The sequence below is a fragment of the Hyperoodon ampullatus genome, assembly GCF_949752795.1.
Source record: "Hyperoodon ampullatus genome assembly, chromosome: 4".
Classification (NCBI taxonomy): Eukaryota; Metazoa; Chordata; class Mammalia; order Artiodactyla; family Ziphiidae; genus Hyperoodon; species Hyperoodon ampullatus.
In genome coordinates this window covers 158004167-158023878 of record NC_136917.1, presented here as the reverse complement: position 1 = coordinate 158023878, position 19712 = coordinate 158004167, and the positions used below count along the sequence as shown (strand labels likewise).

The following is a 19712-nucleotide window of genomic DNA, read 5'->3' as shown; positions in this document are numbered from 1 at the left end:
GTGAATGTTTAAAAGAAAGTGCAACTGATATAGTTTCAAATACATTGATTCTTGGTAATATGGAGATCAGTATTTTCAGTTGTATAAGCAAGTTTTTATTTGTCTTGTAGGCAACTGTTGTGTCTTAAAATCTTGCTTACTGGGTAAGATATTGATATCAGAATCAATGATGTTTAGATTTTTTTCTCTTTTAAGGAAGTACCATATTATGTTCTAGTATGACCCAGAATTCCCAGGAGTTTGTGTTAATTACACTCGTAGTTGCAATGTAATATATAGCAGTGTAGAAGTTGGAAAAGTTATGGGAAGAACCCAGAAAGGAAGTTGATAAATAAATATACTTAAACTCTTCACAACTGAAGAGCTTTGCCATCTATTAGTTTATTATTTATTGGTTCTGCACAAGTTGTTTAGACACTCTACCTTCTTTTTATTCATCTTAAAGTGGGGGCAATTAAAAACAAAAAAAAATTCCTAATAAAGTTTAACTTCTTTTTGAAAAATTTAGTGGCTGACTGATAGTTATGAAAATCCATTACACTAAGAAATATAAGGGACTTGAATAAAATAATTAAGTGGCAATCCAAAACTTGCTGCAAATTGGAATTATCAAACATTTAATTGCATATGTGTGTGTGCATATGTGTGTATACTGTTTTGTAACAATGGATGTAAGAGAAGAAGTGATCAGATTCTTAGAAAAATAATTCCAAGTGGTAATGGTGTACTTAGCTGAACTATACATCAGATGAGGAGACAAGAGAAATTTTGAAACATGAAGACATTTACAAAATTATCTCCCTCCGGGCTTCCCTGGTGGTGCAGTGGTTGGGAGTCTGCCTGCCGATGCAGGGGACGCAGGTTCGTGCCCCGGTCCGGGAAGATCTCACATGCCACGGAGCGGCTGGGCCCGTGAGCCATGGTCGCTGAGCCTGCGCGTCCAGAGCCTGTGCTCCACAATGGGAGAGGCCACAACAGTGAGAGGCCCGCATACCGCCAAAAAAAAAAAAAACCTCCCTCCCACTCTTCTCTTAGGAAGTAAACTGATGTTTTTATTGACATTTTATTAATTCTTTTCAGACCTCACCATATTTTGGGACTCACTTCAAATATAGTAACTGCATATTTACATCTGCTCTTAGGAATTCCTGTTTTAATACAACAGGTACTGAAACTTTTCCAAGGACTTCTAAAATGTCCTCTTCCTAAATATAAGGAAGTTTCTAACGTTTTCTTCAGATCACTTGCTTTTCCTCTTTGGCTCAAGATTAGGGTTCTATTTTTAACATTTCTTTCTCTCTCTTCCTATGCACTTCTCTACCATTCCATCTTGTTGAAGAATTTTGACAGGTTTTACTTAAGAAGTATTTGTCTGGCTCTCCTGATATGCAACGTGGTGTGTCAATGTGTAATCAATCACATCCATACTTCAAAAAATTTTGTGATTTATATATTTTTTAAAGATCTCTATGATTCTCATAATTTTATGTAATCAATATGTAAATGAATTAATGGACTTCATGTAAATGTAACTAGAACTTAAGAGTCAAGAAATTTCAGAGAAAACTTAGATAACACCAAGAGCAACAGATTCATTTTACCAAAGAGAATAGATGACAGGAAGGCTAAGGTGCTGGCTCCATACGACATTTCCAGTTAGTGATAGAATTTGGTATAAAAGCAATTTTAGATTATTTCTAGTGTATCACACTACTAGTTCACTCTTCTGTGTTGATCTAATACTTCTTTGAACACAAAAGTTACATTTAAAAAAACATATAATATACATATGTTACATAGAATATGTCCACATATATTTCTGTAAAGGTAAACATGCAATGTAATTAAAAAGTTATGCATGATTATTATTAATAGTCAAAACCCCCTGTAAATTCTAAGGAATTTTTATATTGCTTAACTCCTGAATGAAGGCCAGTTACTGTGATATTATAAATAAAAAAGAATCTCAAGTTATTTATAAGTATTGAAATATTAGGGCTACTGCTTTCAGTAGTGTGAAAGATATCCCATAATTTTCCAATATATGAGCACCAAAAGACCTTGTCACTTTTGTGGTTTCCCGTTGTACATGAAATTATTTCCATTTATTATTTTTTTTTTTTGCTTTGTTTTGTTTTTTTCACATTGTGTGATGTAAATCAAACACTTTTTTTTTTTCTGTTAACATCTGTATGGTTGTTATGGGCTGAATTGTGTCCCCTAAAATTCATATTTTGAAGTCTTGACCATCAGTACCTCAGAATGACTATATTTGGAGATAGGGCCTTTAAATAGTTAATTAAGATAAAAAGAGGTCATATGAGTGAGCTTAGTATGATTGGTGCCCTTAGAAGAAGAGGAATTAGCCCAGGGGAAAGACCATGTGGAGACATGGAGAAATGACAGCCGTGGACAAGCCAAGGACAGAGGCCCTTGGAAGAAACCAACTCTGCAGACAGTTAATCTTAGACTTCTAGGTTCCAGAACTGCAAGGAAATAAATTTCTGTTTTTTTAAGCTACCCACTCCAGTGGTGCTTTGTTATGGCAGCCATAACAAACTAATGCAGTGGTGTAACAAATATAAAAGGTAGAGGTACTAAAAAAAGATGATTAGTGTGGAGAAAGTAAGACCCACCAATTTCATGTACTTGCTTAGTATCTCAGTCGTGTGGTTTGAAATGACCTGCCCCTCCCAAGTTTTCTTTGTGCCATCATTGCTTCTGATACAGGAATGCATGCAGAGGCAGTCAGATTCTCAGGCAAGGTGCAACATGCAATAATTCCTGACAAGAATCATTTTGTCAGCTGGAAGTGATTTGCATATTAACCTTCTTCAAAGGGTCTCACATCATGGCATACCCAGTCATATTGCTGGGGAAAGCCTAGATGTTGACTTAATTTTTGCTCCAGAATGGTTATGACATTGCCAGCTTTTAAAAAATTACATAAATATTTCCCAAAGCAAATTATACTGCAAATTATCACACTACATCAAGATTCTATTGCAGATCCCAGGGATGAGACAAAGGTGAAGTCAAAGTCGTGAGAGGAGGAAAAGGAATTCAACAGTTGTCCCTGGTAAGGATGACAAGGAGAATCTGCAATTATGAGACACAAAAAGAGCGATGGGAGGGCTTCCCTGGTGGCGCAGTGGTTGAGAGTCCGCCTGCCGATGCGGGGGACACGGGTTTGTGTCCCGTTCCGGGAAGATCCCACATGCCTCAGAGCGGCTGGACCCATGAGCCATGGCCGCTGAGCCTGCGCGTCCAGAGCCTGTACTCCACAACGGGAGAGGCCGCAGCAGTGAGAGGCCCGTGTACCACACACACACACACAAAAAAAGAGCGATAGGAAATGCAGATTCAAATTGCCTAATTGCCACAACGTAATTATCAGTTATATAGTTTTGAAGTAAGCATTTAATAATAAATAGGACTGAAAATAGTTTGTCTATATTATTTATATTTCTACCCATTTTCCCCATGTGTGAATTTTTACTTTCACACTTTGCAATAAAAATATAATTATAAATATTTCATAAACACAGCTGGATATTCATGATGTCTGCAGAATGGACCTATAAATAACTTTTATTTTTCCTATATATTGTTTTAATATATCAGTAGTCACTTGTATATTTATAATATTAAGAAAATATATTATTACCTTATAGTTAGTTAACTGTTTTGTTAAGTGTATTTCTGGATAGTGTAAAGTTCATTTTAAAGTAATGTAATGAGTTCAGCTTACCTGTCTGCTTATAAAATCTAGTATTTCTTAGAAATATCATCAAATTAAAAAGTAAAAGCTTTTACAAAGGAGGTTTATGGTATCGTTTATATTAGAATTATTGTAGATGATAGCATAAAGAAGCCACTCTGAGCTCCAATATAATGATATTCACAAAGTTGAAATCTATGTTAATAAAATAAATCAACTACCAGATTTTGAATTTGTGTTCACTTTAAGAGTTAGTATTTGGTTTGAATTTTCTTAAGTCTCTGATTTTTCATTTGTTTGGTACTGCTTAATAAATATTTTTAGACATGGTATAAATCCGTTCTGTATTATTTGATAAATATTTTATTTTCTTTGTTCATGAAAGAATCACTAGACTGTAAGAAACTCTGAGAAGCTGTGTATCAATTTCTCTTCCCCTATTTAGATCAATGACATTATTTTCCCCCAAAAAAATGTTTCATAAAAACACACATTTTATCTATGACTGGAGACTGCAAGGATCTGGTGATTTGTTAAAACCAAACTTCCACCCTTCCACACCCTGGCACAATATTAAAACAAAACTAATATTTATTTTAATGTGGAGTTTCAGCCCTGAGGCCTCTCTTTATAAAGAGGATTTTTTAAAATTTTCTTTTTAAAATTTTTATTTCTTTGGAAAACAATGAATATTTTCATGAACACCTTTAATATTAAGATCAAACATTGCTTTTAAAATTTGGGACTTACATATTGAATTTGATATTATCACATTTATTTCACTTTTCTCAGAGGGTAGGAAAAACACATGTGTTTTGGCATACAGTTTAAAAAAGAAAAAAAAGAGCATTTTAATTATAAGAAGATGGAGTTCAGAAAGTATTCTTCTTTTTTCCTTAAAAGGAATGAGAAGTCTGTGTGTTGCTATTGCTCCTTGACATAAAGACAGTGTCTTTGTTTTATGTCCTCTGTGTCTGAATCCCACAATGCCATCACAGCAGAGTGTACTCTACACGACTTTAAATGATAAGAGTTTCAATAGGCACTTTAGTGGAATTAAGAAAAATCTAACACTCTTCCACCGTGATGCCACATAGCTATCTTCGTTCTAGGTTGTCACGTCAGTAAATTGTATTTAATAGGCCTAAGCTTGTCTCAGTGTTTTTCCAAAATAACAAAACAAAATCAAGCAAGTACACATTTTAGGAATTACCTTGTATTGGCAGAATAAACCAAAACTGACAATATGATAAATATAGCAACTTGCTAGAAACCAAATAATCAAAGGAATCTTGTCCTAGAAAGCCCGGTATGTGTGTTTGTGTGTGTGTGTGGTGTGTGTGTAGAGTGTGATTTCTATTTATGTTCCTTTCTCTTAAATTTATTTTGTTGGCTCTGTTTTAGCCTTTGCTTCTCCCCTAAGTGACTTTATCAGTTTTATAACTCTCTTCTTCACCAAACATGTCTGCCAAGACTTTAAAGTGCGGTCCCCAGTCTGTTAGATAGGTGTAGTCCTGGTCCACTTCCATGGTCAGAGATTCTATGGAGCTAAGAGAGTCGGCTACTGATCCATTGCCCTCATAGGCATATGTCGCCAATGAATCGTATGGTGGGGCGGTGGGGTCCACATCACTTTCCTGTAGCCTTTGATTAATGAAATCCCTTATGTCTGCATTATCTTCCACTGGTGGTCTCTGACGAGGCAAACAGAGAGAGTCTGGTTTTATATCCCTGCGAATTTTGTTGTCTTCAATCACTTTTGGGTTTCTCAGAGCACCAATGTCGAAAGCTTGGGTGTCCTCCTCCCCGCCTCCTTCATCATCATAATGGATAACATTGTCTCTGATATCTTCTTTAGAGGTCATCAGGGTGTCTTTCTTCTTCTGCCTTCGCAGAGCTACATACAGCACAACTATGGCTAGAACAAGACAAAAATTGCAATATGAGAATATGTCAGCCCATCTCTCCATAAAAAAATAAAATTGTTCAGGGCTGGCTGAGTGTTTTTAATGGTATCCTATTACTTTCAAAGTAAACATACTGTAATCTATAAGGATCATATCTATGTTGACGTTTTTTCATTGTTTAAATTCAATTTCATTTTGGAATTGTAGTTAATATGAAACCATAGCAAACTTATTCACAAAATCAAACAATTGTAGCCTTATATTTAACATCTATTGTATTTAAATATCTCAGTGTCAGGTAAAAAGTGTGCATTACAAAATTTAAAAAGAAAGTAAAGAATGTTTGTTCCAATCATACAGAGAACTGTGAGTATTGAAGTAATAAAACTTGAATATTGTTTGCCCATAGCTAACACTTAGATATTATTCATACCTATATTTCTCAGTTGTTAAAATTACTGTATTTATAATGAAATAAACACAAATCACGTGACAATCACTTTTAAATGCAATAAACAAGAAAGAGAGAGAGAAAGAATATAGAATATAAGGGCCTTAGCTTTTCCAATTATGTCAACTAAGACCACAAATTATTTAAATTTATGTGTCCTACCATATTGAGATAGTTTCCAAACCAAATGTCTAGTATTCAGGTTACTTTCTTGAAGCAAGATAATATTTTGAAATACTTAATTTATAGACCCTCATTATTGAATATCTTTGTTCCCCATTAACTCTCAGCCATCATTACATCAACAGTGTTTATTTTTTTCTGGGGGTAAATAAGCACAGATTCACACCATGAAGTCAGTGCTCATCTTTGCCTGGCATAATACTCCCCTCTCCTCTATAGTGGTGGCAATAGAGTGAAAGCCAAAGTGTTTGATTTACTATAACAGAGTCTGGAAGGAAGACTCTTGTCACAGGATTAGAAAGTAGGAGACGGCATGATGATAAAAGTCCATTTATTCCCTCTTCTTCCAAAATTAGGGAGGAAGACAGAGGAGATATAGGTAGAGCTTCTGTACAATGGGCCTTTCAGAGATGTTTAGCACTCTGCAATTCTTCCAGGCTTTAGTCAAATCTCAGAACTAAAAGCACTATTGTTTGTTCACCCAGAGAGTGTGTGAGAGAGTGTAAACCTCACAGAGAAACCCTGCATATTTATAAAATGGCTTTAGAGTATCTATGGCTGAGAAAGAGACTAGTTAGATGTGCTTGGGGGTCAAATAGAATTTCCTAAGCACCACAAGATTCTCATGCTCCCCCTCACCCTAAAAAAAGACATAAAATGGCTAAGAATCTTCTGGAAGATCTAAAGGAGTATGAGACTGGCTAAGGAGATCAAAGAATAGATGGATTTGTAAGCAGACCCCATGGCAAGATTAAGAGTGTCAGCATTCGCAGCTGTGTACTAGCACTCCACAGCTAGGAGCAGGGGGGACACTTGGTAAATATTTGGATGAATGAGTGGCAGATGACAGTATGTGATAATGCTAACCTAAGCAACATGAATTGTTACCCTGTAAGAGGGCCAAAGAGGACAAAGACGAGCATCCAGAATATGGCAAATCATGCTAGGTGGATATGGAAATCCTCTGGGACTCAAGACAGCCCCTAGACAAGAGTATGAAAAAGAAACACTTGTTTTGAAGTTAAACACCTAATTGATCTTTCTCAGCTTCAGGTGTGAGAACATTATTTTGCATCTTCCTTTTTAAAGGAGTTTATATCATCAGCACAGATGTCACATATAATTTATAATTCTAAACTTTAAGGACATAAAGAATACTTTGTTCTACACATCAAGGTTATTTGTGTGGAATTAATATCTGCATAATGCAAATTGGACTACAACTTTACCCTCCAAACCAAAATGAGCTTCTGAATCAGAGAATGTTCTTCAGAAATTAGTATATAATGCCTTGTACCATGCTTTACACCCTAGTACGTTTTTAAAATTCTATTTTCTAGCCTAGAGATAAAGGTAGGTATGTATATTTGTCAGAATATTTTGGTTAAATAATAAACATGAATATATAAGCTGACCCCACAGTGCCCAATTGTACTTCTGTTGCAATTTTAATTTAAAGGAATGCTTAGAAAATCTATTTTTGCTTTTGTGAATCTGGCAGCAAATGAATAAGTGAAATATAGTCAGCTGAACAGAGCTGATGGAAGAGGGAAGCCCCTAAAGTAGGTTTTCATTCTCACAGACATGCTACAGAATACATTTACTTCAATCATTTCCCTTTGCTGCACTTCTTGATATTTCACTGTGTTCTGTTCTGTTCTAGTGGGAATGGTTAGAGTTTTTGATGTGAGGAGATCTGAGAAAAGTGGAATAAGAATTGTTACTGGCCAGCACTTTAGACAGAAAAAAAAAATTTGGAGGTGCTTTTACCTTCTACTTCTTTCCTGTTCTTCTCCTTTCTTTCTTTCTTTATCAAACTGGCATTTGACAACTACTGCTCATCTAATATAATTTTAAAGTTTATACAACACTTTCTTAGGCAGCAATAATTACTAGGATGTAAAAAATGAATTTAAAACTGTTGCTGAAAATGAGATATTTGTCATAGAAAAGTTCATCACAGCAAGTGCCACAAACTGTTATTACTTGAAAATTCCCGAGAGCTTGAACGTACTTTTATATTTTTGATGATGTTATTGATTTATTTCTATTGGTATATTTCCATATGGAGTAAAATAGAAAATTAACACCTATAATATAATTAACTTTAATAATAATTATATAATTCAGTATAGATAGATAATCTTCCTTCTATCCAGATGTAGCATCTCAATGAAGAAAAAACTGGTTTACATGGTAAAATGAGGAGTGAGATACACAAACAAGGGAGAGGGAGAGAGAGAGAGAGAGAGAGAGATGGAGAATATGTGATTAATATTGAAACCAACCTAAGAGTATAACAATGCACAGTAGTATTGCAATCAAAGCCCCGGTGCTAAGTCCTACAGGAAGAAAAATTGCTTCCACGTTACAAGACAGGATGGAACCATCAGAGTCACATCTACAAACTCGAATAGTCATTGTGTTTGTGCTGCTCTGGACAGGATAACTGCTGTCTTCTATTACAACAGGGAGGAAGTACAACTCTTGTTGCCTGCGGCTGTATCCATTTCTTCGGGTTTCAATGCCAGCTGTGTTGTCTACAAAACATGACATTTATGATAAGATGGTTACCATCAGCATCACTTCAAATCTTCAAGTTTGTATCTGTTAAACAGTAGAAAGCTCTTCTTGAGTCAGTAAAATACATCCATATTTTAATTATTCCTTTTATCATTATGAAAGCTGCCAAAATGTAATCACATGTATTCAAAACAATCCTTAGGAAAAGAAGAAACATTAATCTTGTCTGGTGTACTAATTAAATTTTCTATTCAGAAAGAATAGAAAATTGTTTACAAGACAAGAGTATGTTGTGTTAACAGACTATTTCTTCTGACATCAAAGTCTCACAGAGAAAAAATACTTCAGTAGATGTTTTCTTACATGATTAGAAGAACCAAGATTACAAAGGATGAATCAGTATAACATCTTACCTAAGAACCTGTTCTTTAAAATTGACAAATGTCAATATAATATTTCAGATAAAGCTTGATTTTTGATTTTTCCCTAATCCATATCTATAATACATATATATATATATGTGTGTGAATATATATATATATATATATATATATATATATATATATATATATTCACTTTTGCAAAACAGCATAAGAAACATGGAAGGGAAAATAAAATGTGTGAAAAACATCGATTCATTAAAAATTTTAAATATCATGAATTATAATAATCATCACTTTAATATAATCACAAAGTACTTCATTTTAATTTTGATATAATCAATGATACAATATTTACTTGGAATAATCCAAGGCAATAAGAATTTAAAATTTTATATTAGTACAACTAATATTTCTATTGAAAGTGTTATTTTGCATGCACTTGTTCTTTACTTCTTTTATTTCTGTACATAAAAGTGGAATTTTTGTTTTATTCATAACACTATTTCATTTTTTGAGTCTATTGAAGTCACTCCCAGAAACATTTTGATGTTTTTTTAGAAATGTACTAATATTTAGTCCATTGTAGCCATACATGATACCCACTTTGGAATCAGGTAAAATAATTTTAGGAAGATATAGTACTCATTAAAATACAAGTATGGGGCTTCCCTGGTGGCGCAGTGGTTGAGAGTCTGCCTGCCGATGCAGGGGACACGGGTTCGTGCCCTGGTCCGGGAAGATCCCATATGCTGTGGAGCGGCTGGGGCCGTGAGCCATGGCCGCTGAGCCTGTGCTCCGCAACGGGAGAGGCCACAACAGTGAGAGGCCCGCGTACCGCAAAAAAAAAAAAAAAAAAAAAACAAAAAACAAGTATGTCAGAAAAATATTACTATTTCAATAATATTCCATTCATTCTATTTGTAGATTCTAATTTCAACAACGAAAAATTAGGCACCTTCTTTATACCCATTTCAGTAGGAAGCACAAAACTGAGAAAACTTTATGTGATAAGATAGAATTTGGCGGGGGAATATCAATTTTTCATTACACAAAGGATATTTTTAAATTGAGAAACAAAATATAAACCTGCCAAATGTCTATTATAATATTCCCAGTAAGAGTCAGTGGTGTCAGGCACTTGTGTTGACAGTAGGAATAGGAAAATGGGGACTAGTTGAATCAATATTGAAATCTTCAGCCATTGATGGTTGTATACTTGAGTCTGGGGAAAGGAACAGTCAAGGATTAAAGCCTGAAACCTGGGTAAAAGTGATTAATAGAAATAGGAAGTCAGAGCCTCTGGTGTATTTGCACTTAGGGAGCTAGGGGTTTTGATATTCTTGAACATGTTATGTCAAAAGGCAGTCTCCCCTTTTTTAAAGATTTATTTTCAACCCAGTATTATTATTGATATGTGACCATAGAGAATTCATTATGCTGTCCATGGTGGGAAGAAAAAAGACATATTAAACCTAATTTTCACCCATAAAATGGTTTCCATCGATTGACAGGTAAAGAAAATGTGATATATATTGTATATACACACAATGGAATATTATTCAGCCATGAGAAAGAAGGAAACCCTGCCATTTGTGACTACATGGATGAACCTGGAGGATATTATGCTAGTGAAATAGACCAGACAAAGACAAATACTGCATGGTAACACTTATATGCGGAATGTAAGAAAGAAAAAAAAAAGTAGATCTCATAGAAATAGAAAGTAGAAAAATGGTTGCCAGGGGCTAAGGGGTGGGAGAAATAGGGAGAGGTTAGTAAAAGGGTACAAACTATCAGTTATAAGATGAATAAAGTCTGAGGATCTGACATACAGCATGGTGACTGTAATTGATAACACTGTACATTATAATTGAAATTTGCTAAAATAATAGAACTTAAATGTTCTCACACACAAAAAAAAGGTGAAAAAAGTGTCTGTCCATTTAAACAAGAAAACTTACAATTACACTTAAAATATATCAAGATAAAACAGGGGATATGGTAAATGGCATGAGTGGCAAGTACATGTTCAGATCATAAAAAAAATACTATACTTTGAGGCAAGATGATCTGATTCATATTATTATTATTAATCATATATAGATTCTCCAGCAAAGATAAAATGGTGGAAAATAGTCAATACTTTTGTCCCTGAATGATCTGACCATCTACTTAGTTACCCAAGCCAATGATCTAGAAGTCTTATTAGTCTTCTTCTTCATCATATTTATACATGGAATCTAGGAGATCTAGAATGAAGCTCTATGCATTCTATCTCCAACCACTCACCTCTATCCTCACAGCCATTACCTTAATCCATTGGATTATCCTAATCTAAGACAGTCTCATCCATTTTCTACAATAGTATCAGAAGTAGTCTTGTATCCTTCTATTGTCTTTTCCACACTGCATTCAGACTTATTGGTTAAAGTGCAAATCTGAATATGTTAAACTCTTGTGTAAACCTTTCAAAGACTTCTCAGGTCACTGGATTTAAGTTATACACTCTTTAAATGATTTATAGGCAGGTTGACTGTATGGTCCAGTTTGACTTGGACAGCCCTATTTTAGGTGTGCTGCTCTAATTAAAATTACAAACACTGTCCACTGCTATTCTCAAACATACTCCAGTTTCCATGATAAAACATGTGGTATCCCTACCTATTAGGCCTTTCATAATTGGGACCTTGTTTCATTCCCAGCCATTCCTCACATTACATTATTAAATGGCACAAATCTTATTGAATTTCCTTCTGTGACTCTAATTTCCTTCCCCCAAGTATTTGAAGAAAACTAACTTTAACTTTCTCAAAATATCCTTTGATTCCTATCAATCATCATCATCATTATATCATCCATCTTATCACTTGTTCATTTGTTCCATATGCATAGAATCTAGCAAGAATTAGCTTTTTTCTACCCAATATTATGAACTCAGGAGTTTTTATTCCCGATATTATGTCTACAGAAATTTAGAAGAGATAAAATATCCAAAGTCACAGAACAAATAAAGTCAGAACAACTGATCAGTACTTAGCCTTATTATATCTAATCCAGTGTCCTTTATATTTCTGTAGATTGTAGTAGCAGCAGATGTGATAATATTAGTGATAGTGATGGTAGTAGCAGTGGTGGCAGAAATGTAAGTGTAGTTATGATGGCAGACGTGGTAGCTAAAATTACCTTAAAGGTAATAGGCTTTAGGCATTGTGTTAAAGGATTTGCATACATTATTTTATTTAATAAATAAACCATGAGGTTAATTTATTTTAACTATGAGGTTGAAATTCTTTAGTATAATTTAATATATTGATAATCTACCATTAGGTAGTAATGTAGTGGGAGTGAAAACCTCTATCATTCTCATTACAAAGCCTGTATTCTTGACCTGTGCCATACCATGTGTTATTCAAATAAAACAGTTACTTGTATGTACAAGCAGTGTATGTAGAACAAACGATATATTTAAAACATGAAAAGTATTCAATTTCCCAGATAGCCTATTGTTTGTTTGACTCATTAAGGGAATGTCCACATTATAAATGGAAGTAATTTGCCTCATTAGATATAGTCTATATAGGTTAACATTTAGTTTACTGCTAGCCATGAAATGTTGTATTTCTTATATATGCATTTCTATATTTTATGAGCTTGAGTGCTTTTAGGAAGCACTCAAGCAATCTTCCAAGTATATGGCATGGATTTCTACCTTTGTGTCCTTTTACAAAGTTGCATGATAAAAGGTAAATTTTTATGTGGTTAAACTTACTTCTGAAGTCACGAACTGTAAAATTTGGTTTGATGGCAGCTTCAGGTGATAATTTAAAGGAGAATTGCTGCCCAGCAGGTGAAAGATCTCGGTCTGCAGCGCTGACTATCTGAATTATCTGAAACAAAGTTGAGATGAGACTTGAAATCAGTCATCAGTTTCAAAGGGAACTCTATACACCAGGCTAATATGTTTATTTAATGAAACATGCAAGTAAACAGAAATGACATTTTTCGAATTCATATCAGTAGACCAATTATTTACAAATATTTTTTTATAAACAAATAGCTAAATATTTACAGTTAATAATGACATGTACAAGTATAGGGTATGGGCTAATTCCAAATCGATATCTACATAACTATAAAGGTTAATGACATTGAAAATTCTCACTAATAAGCAAAATAAAATTAAAATGTACTTGCTTGCATTTTAAATTACATGAAATAAATGCTTTCTAACCTGATTATTTAAAAGTCCTTGTAAAGCAAAATTTTAGTTTTGTTATGTTTGTGAGAATGAGTTTTATTTTCATAACTAAGTGAAATGATGAGAAAGTGATACACAGGATGTAGATCTGTTTTTGTTGTTATGTTTCTTTTCCCCCAGTGGATAAGATACAAATTGTATTTTCATAGAATTTTTTTCTTAAGAAGTAAGGATGACTAACCTTGTTTCAAAAATTTTCCTAAATTGTTCCCATAAGTGTGTAATCTAAGTAGTTAAAATTCTGATATTTCAATGAGATGCCCTTAAGAATTTGGAGGTTAACTTCCAAGAGCCAAACTATGAAACTGATAATTCAGTATATATGTAAGCAAATCAGAATGGCTTTGAGGTATTTATTTATTAACATATCCAATGGTTTTGCATCAGGAAGAATTTCAGGAAGTGTGTGCCAAAGAGGATAAAAGCAGTGTGCTGCTCAGGCGACCACACTCTCAGACTAAGTTTGAATTAGCCAGAGAAAGACCTTAGATTTCAAGTATGACATCCTGCTCCCAGCGGGCAAAGCCTGCATCCTGTGCTCTTAGATTGATGCCATTAAACATGTCAGTTATTTAGCACTTTTAGTTTTTATTCCATGGCTGAAACCCAGTCTTATGACTATGACCTACCTTCCCTTATAGCTGTGTGTGCTCGTAGGCACGCACAGAAACACGCAGGAACACACAAATGTATACACTGGGGCTTCGAGTGTCCAGTGCAGTACTAGTAGTTTGTATTTTGACAATGGGTCCTCTAATGAGAAATTCAGTTCCCTATTTTAGTGTAAATCAGTCACACAGGATCTATTTAGTCTTTAGAATTGTCATGGATTCAACACCGAAGGCTAAATATGGCAATTTAGTCAAATAATTACCATAGAGACCCTGTAAAACTTCAATTTTCCTTCACATGTGCTCTGATTACTATATCTCACCCCTAAATTTCTTTAAATTATTTGAGAATTAATTTGTGAGGTTCTGTTTTGTTTTGCCTTTGCTATCAACTAGCACAATTATTTACTAAATTAATATCAAAACTTATCAAGAACATAACTTTACAATGAAGAAGCATCCTTTAAAACAGCATATGGAGATGAAATTTTTGGTATAAACTGGTACTTATCTGTAATTGACAATTGAGAGTTATTGCCCTAAGTAAAACAACTCCCGTACTTCATTGGTTCATCATATAAATCACTATTGATTTACATAGCATCATCTTTCTTTTCTCTTACTTCTTTTGAAGATAGATGGATAGATAGACACATAGATAGATAGATACATAGATAAATAAGGCATACATGCATATATACATGCGTGCATATTCAATTATAGTCCAGAAGAGATAGATAGTTCCTTTGCATAGTTTCTAGAAAAGGGTCAGTACGGCTGGGGTCAAAAGCAGAAAATGCTCAGACATTTCAGGGTAATGCTTTGTATGTAAATTTGGCCCAATAGGATGCAGAATGCCCCAAAAAAGAGCTTCTAATGTCCCCACAGATTCCTTACCACTTTGTCTAAATATAAGAAAATCAAGTTATCTCTAATAACTTCTACTATTCCCAACTTTTTAAACTCTTTAATTTACTGGAGAAACATAGAAGCATTAAATAAAGTTATATTTCCAAAAAGCTTTTACTTAGTGCATTACAAAATTCTGATTGCTGTGAAATCATTAATGTACCTAAATTACCTAAAAATAAAGGATTGGATTTTTGGGGTGGCAGTAGAAGGCTCTGAAAAGTGGAGAATAGCTAAGTTGTAGAATTTTGGTAAACCTCTTATAACTCTGCAAATAACCACTTCAGGTTATTTATTTATGCAAACATTTATGCAGCATCTACTATTTCAGACAATAAATCAAGCACTAGGTTCACCCCATGTAAAATTTGGATGCATTTAAAATGATAAAGCATTAAAACTTAAAAAAAATGTATTTCTGTGTCTATTCAAAATTAATGATCCAAATTTATCCCTTGGTAAAATATGACTAAGTCATACTGTAATAAAGAAAATACTTTCCTCAAATTATCAAAAGCAGTAATAGAGCAGCAGAGTCCACTAGAAGTTTCTGTACTGATGGAAATACTCTACATCTATACTGATAAATTTGGTAGCCACTCATCTCATACAGCTACTGAGCACTTGAAATGGGGCATGTGTGAATGAGAACATTTACTTTAACTTTTATTTAATATTAATTTAATACCTATAAGGCTAGTGAAAATCACAGGGTTAGAACTATGGGACAAATATTCTATGAAGCAGTAGAAAACATTCAAATTGAAACAAATACTAGATATTATAAAAGGAAATTTTTCAATAAAGAAAGATACCATTTTAAATATTGAGATATTTCTTCAAGTAAGAATTAAAACTTCAAATTTACTTAAACGAGTAGTTATCCTATTTAAAGGTAATTGAAATAGACAGCAAAGCAAAGCATACTGATGTATTTTTCTTTTGGAAACTAGGTATACAATGTTGGATTAATTATATTCTTGTTTCATATCACACTCTTACCATTTGCTCCTATTATATTATATTATGTTATATTACATTATATTATATCATACCATATTATATATTCACTCATTCATTTATAATAGTGTAGAAAAAAGCTAGCTACCCACTATGGTCCACATAAACTCTAGGATTTTGACGATAACGTTTATCAACTATATGGTCCTTCCTCTATCCTCTCCCCACTAGAGCCTCCCTCCAGAGCAATACTTAATAGGAAAATGTAACTCAGATAGTTTGAATAACCCAGATGCTCTACTCAAGGCCACCAGAGAAAGCTTTCCATTTTTCAAGGGCTTAAGAACTTTTTTGCACCCTTCATAAAAGCATGTGAGCAAAGCAAGAAATACTATAGAAGAATATAGTCTAAAGTTGCTTGCTTCCTGGATTTATAGTCACAAGGTCTTTAGAAATTCCACAGTATACAAATGGAAAGCAGCAGAATCTGCAATTCTAGAACTTTTAGTTATAAAAAGAATATTCACTAGGCCATCATCACTTTATCCCCTGTGGTATTAACTCCACATCCAAAATATACCATTAATTCAAAAGATTTTACTATCTTTTATGGTTTCTTTTATGAAGACATAAGATCCATGTGTGTATATTCATGCAAGGTCATATAACCTAAAACACATGCATATAGTGGGTATTTATACACTCTTAATTAACAGTATTGATAAGATACCTGTCCTGGTTTGGCATTTTCACACACAGCTGTCTCATATGGCACAGATATTTCTGGAGGAAATTCATTGACATCTAGGACATTAATTAATATGTTGACTCTGCTGGTTAATAATGGGTTACCTGTTAAAAACATAAAAGGAGAAAAGATGATTACAAAATCTGATCAGTTATTGCTCTTATAGTAAATAGCATTAACATTTAAAAAAATCAGCATTCATATGGAATCCAAATGACCTTTCCTTTATGGGAAACTGAGGCACTGTGTCAAATGTAAATGGTGAAAAGATGGATTTACATGCAAACAATGCTATATTTAAAACAGATAACCAACAAGGACCTACTGTATAACACAGGGACCTCTGTTCAATATTCTGTAATAATCTAAATGGGAAAAAATTTTGAAAAAGAATAGATACATGTATATGTATAACTGAATCACTTTGCTGTACACCTGAAACTAACACAACATTGTTAATAAAATATACTCCAGTAAAAAATTTTTTTTTAATTATAAGAAAAAGATGGATACTGGTGCTATCAGTGTCACGCTGTCAGAGCACCAGCAGTGCACTATACCAGTATTTATCCCTGAAAATCAACACTAAAGTTAAGGACAAACATTTAGCTGGTATTTCATCACAAGTGTAGCCATCATACCAGGGTTAGTTCACAGGATCATTCTTCACTAATAGTGATATTTTTCACTGGATAAAACATATGTTTTTCCATGTTGTGTCTATAATTTTTTTGGGTAGTATCATCTACATATTTAAATAACTCTCTCAAAATGATTCCTCCAAAAAAGGATGATAAACTCCAAGAATGAAGGGGAGATTGCTTTGCACAGATGAAAATTAAAATAAATTTAAGGAAGTAGAAGAGATAGATTGTGGAAAACTAAGATGCACCCTGAAATTACTTGCTGGTGATAAGAAAGGAAAGAATAAACAGCCTTTCCTTCTTGAAGTATCAAAAAAAATTAGTTTGAAAAATTATCTCTGCCAAAATTCCATCACAATTTTTAGCCCCAGCCTGTGATATATTACTGGCCTCTTTGTCATTTGTTGAAGAAGACCAGAAATAATTAAACTGATAAGGCATAACATAATGCACATCTTTCAACTTATTTATTTTACCTAATGAAGTTTTACAGATGGATAAAATGCCCCAAATTTTTGAAGGACCTTGTCCAAAGTCACACATCTAGAGGGATGGGAAGTTAATATTCAAACCCAGGACTATGGAAATCCAAATATTATGTTCATTCCACCAGACCTTTTTAAATGATTGGTTATTGTGTTAGATTATTCATCTGCAGTGCCACTGAAGATTCATAATGTTAGTATTCTTATAGATATCTATCTGGATGCTTTTAAAGAATACATACAAATCTCACCACATGACTGATTCTGACAAGCTTACAATATTCTGCTGTGCTCAAATTTATCTAAAAAAATAAAAAGCACCATCAGCCGTAGCTTAAGAAATGTTCACATATTCATATATGACACAGTGAAATCCAACATTGTGTACCAATGCAGGCACAGATAACATAAAGGGAAGAGAAATGGTATATTTTGTAATATGGGTTGTGTTTATAGAAGGTGTATTGGTAATCTTGGGGAAGAATGCCAAAATATCTATTTATTCAAAAATTAATATTGGTTACATGGCATTATCTTATCTGGTAGAAAAGGTTTGGTTTAGTTTTCACAAGTTATTTAATCTTTCTTCAACTCGTGGTATTAATAGGTGTTAATTCATAAGTTTTTTAGCTTGTTGTATTAAATGAGTGTTCTACAGAATGTTAGATTAGTTTTGGTAAATTATCATTACTCTTCTCACCAACTGTAATTTGTGGAGATTATCTAGCTCATCTTCTGTTATTGATATTAAGTACTCACATATCATAAAATACAGATAAAATCAACAATTTGGTTAAATTTGTTTCATTTTCCTAAACAAACTATAAATTTTCAAAAACTACACAGCAAAATCAATGCCTAATACTTCATAATATTTATAATATACCCATATTCTAAGACATTTCACAGGTAAGCTCATTTAGGTTTCACAGGCAACTCTAATATAGAGACCATTATTATCCCTTATTGTATATGAAACTCTGAAGAACGGAGGGGGAATGTAGCTCTTCCAAAAATTCCAAGTTAAAAGTGGTAAGACGGGTTTTGAATCCAAGTGTTATAGTTTCAAGTCCATGCTCTTAAACTCTATTATATATTAACCTATTCAACTTCTGTACAATGTACAAATCAGCCTCTACTTCCTATTTTACTTGGTACATAATTTACAAGTCCCAAGGACATATGAAGAAGAAAGTGTTTTTTTCCCCCCCTCAGGATTATAGTTTTATTTTAAGTTAGTGTGAAGATGGAGCAAGACTTCTCTCAAAATTATGTTTATAGTCCAGATTTAATATTATAATGTATGAATATGTTATTAATTCAAGCTTATTTTTACTCATGAAAAATTCCCTTTTGGTAGTATTAAATATTTATCCTCCTGCAATATAGATTTGAACATCTGTCCCAATGAGAACTATGGCTCAAAATATGATCAGTATTGTAACATCTTATTATTAAAAGTGTTTCTCAAAGGTGTGCTTTTGGTATTTTAGCTAAGACAAATATTTTGTTGTGTGAGATTTTCCTGTGCACTGTAGGATTTGTAGAAATACTGAATTTTAAATGTCACTAGTCATCACTGTGGAAATTACAAAATAAATGCCCAAACAAGAATAGAGGAAAAGCTATAATAACAACAAAGACAAGTTATTCATACTGTTGAAAATGAGTGATGGGTTTATGGGTTTCATTATATAATTCTCTCCTCTACTACAAATTTGTAAAACTTTTCATAGTTAAATGTTTAAAAATGTCACCTTATATTTGTAAATCTGGGTACATAGTAACATTTCTGTTGGGGAACTACTATACTCAAGTAAGAATTGATCTTTTCACAAAGTAATATATTTATTAGAGTAATATATATATATATATATATATATATTATTTATAATTCATTAAATTATGTGAAAAAGTAATGACATTTCC

General features: G+C 33.3%; 1 protein-coding gene across 1 annotated transcript in view; it reads right to left on the bottom strand.

Moving 5' to 3' along the window:
- Positions 1-5139: 5139 nt before the first annotated feature.
- The window catches only part of CDH12 (cadherin 12), a gene marked incomplete at both ends in the record, with an annotated part of 277190 nt that continues 262617 nt past the window's right edge, over positions 5140-19712 (bottom strand). Inside the window, 4 exon segments of the mRNA XM_079703115.1 lie at positions 5140-5639; positions 8551-8802; positions 12938-13055; positions 16637-16758. Of these exon segments, the coding sequence (XP_079559241.1) occupies positions 5140-5639; positions 8551-8802; positions 12938-13055; positions 16637-16758 (992 nt within the window).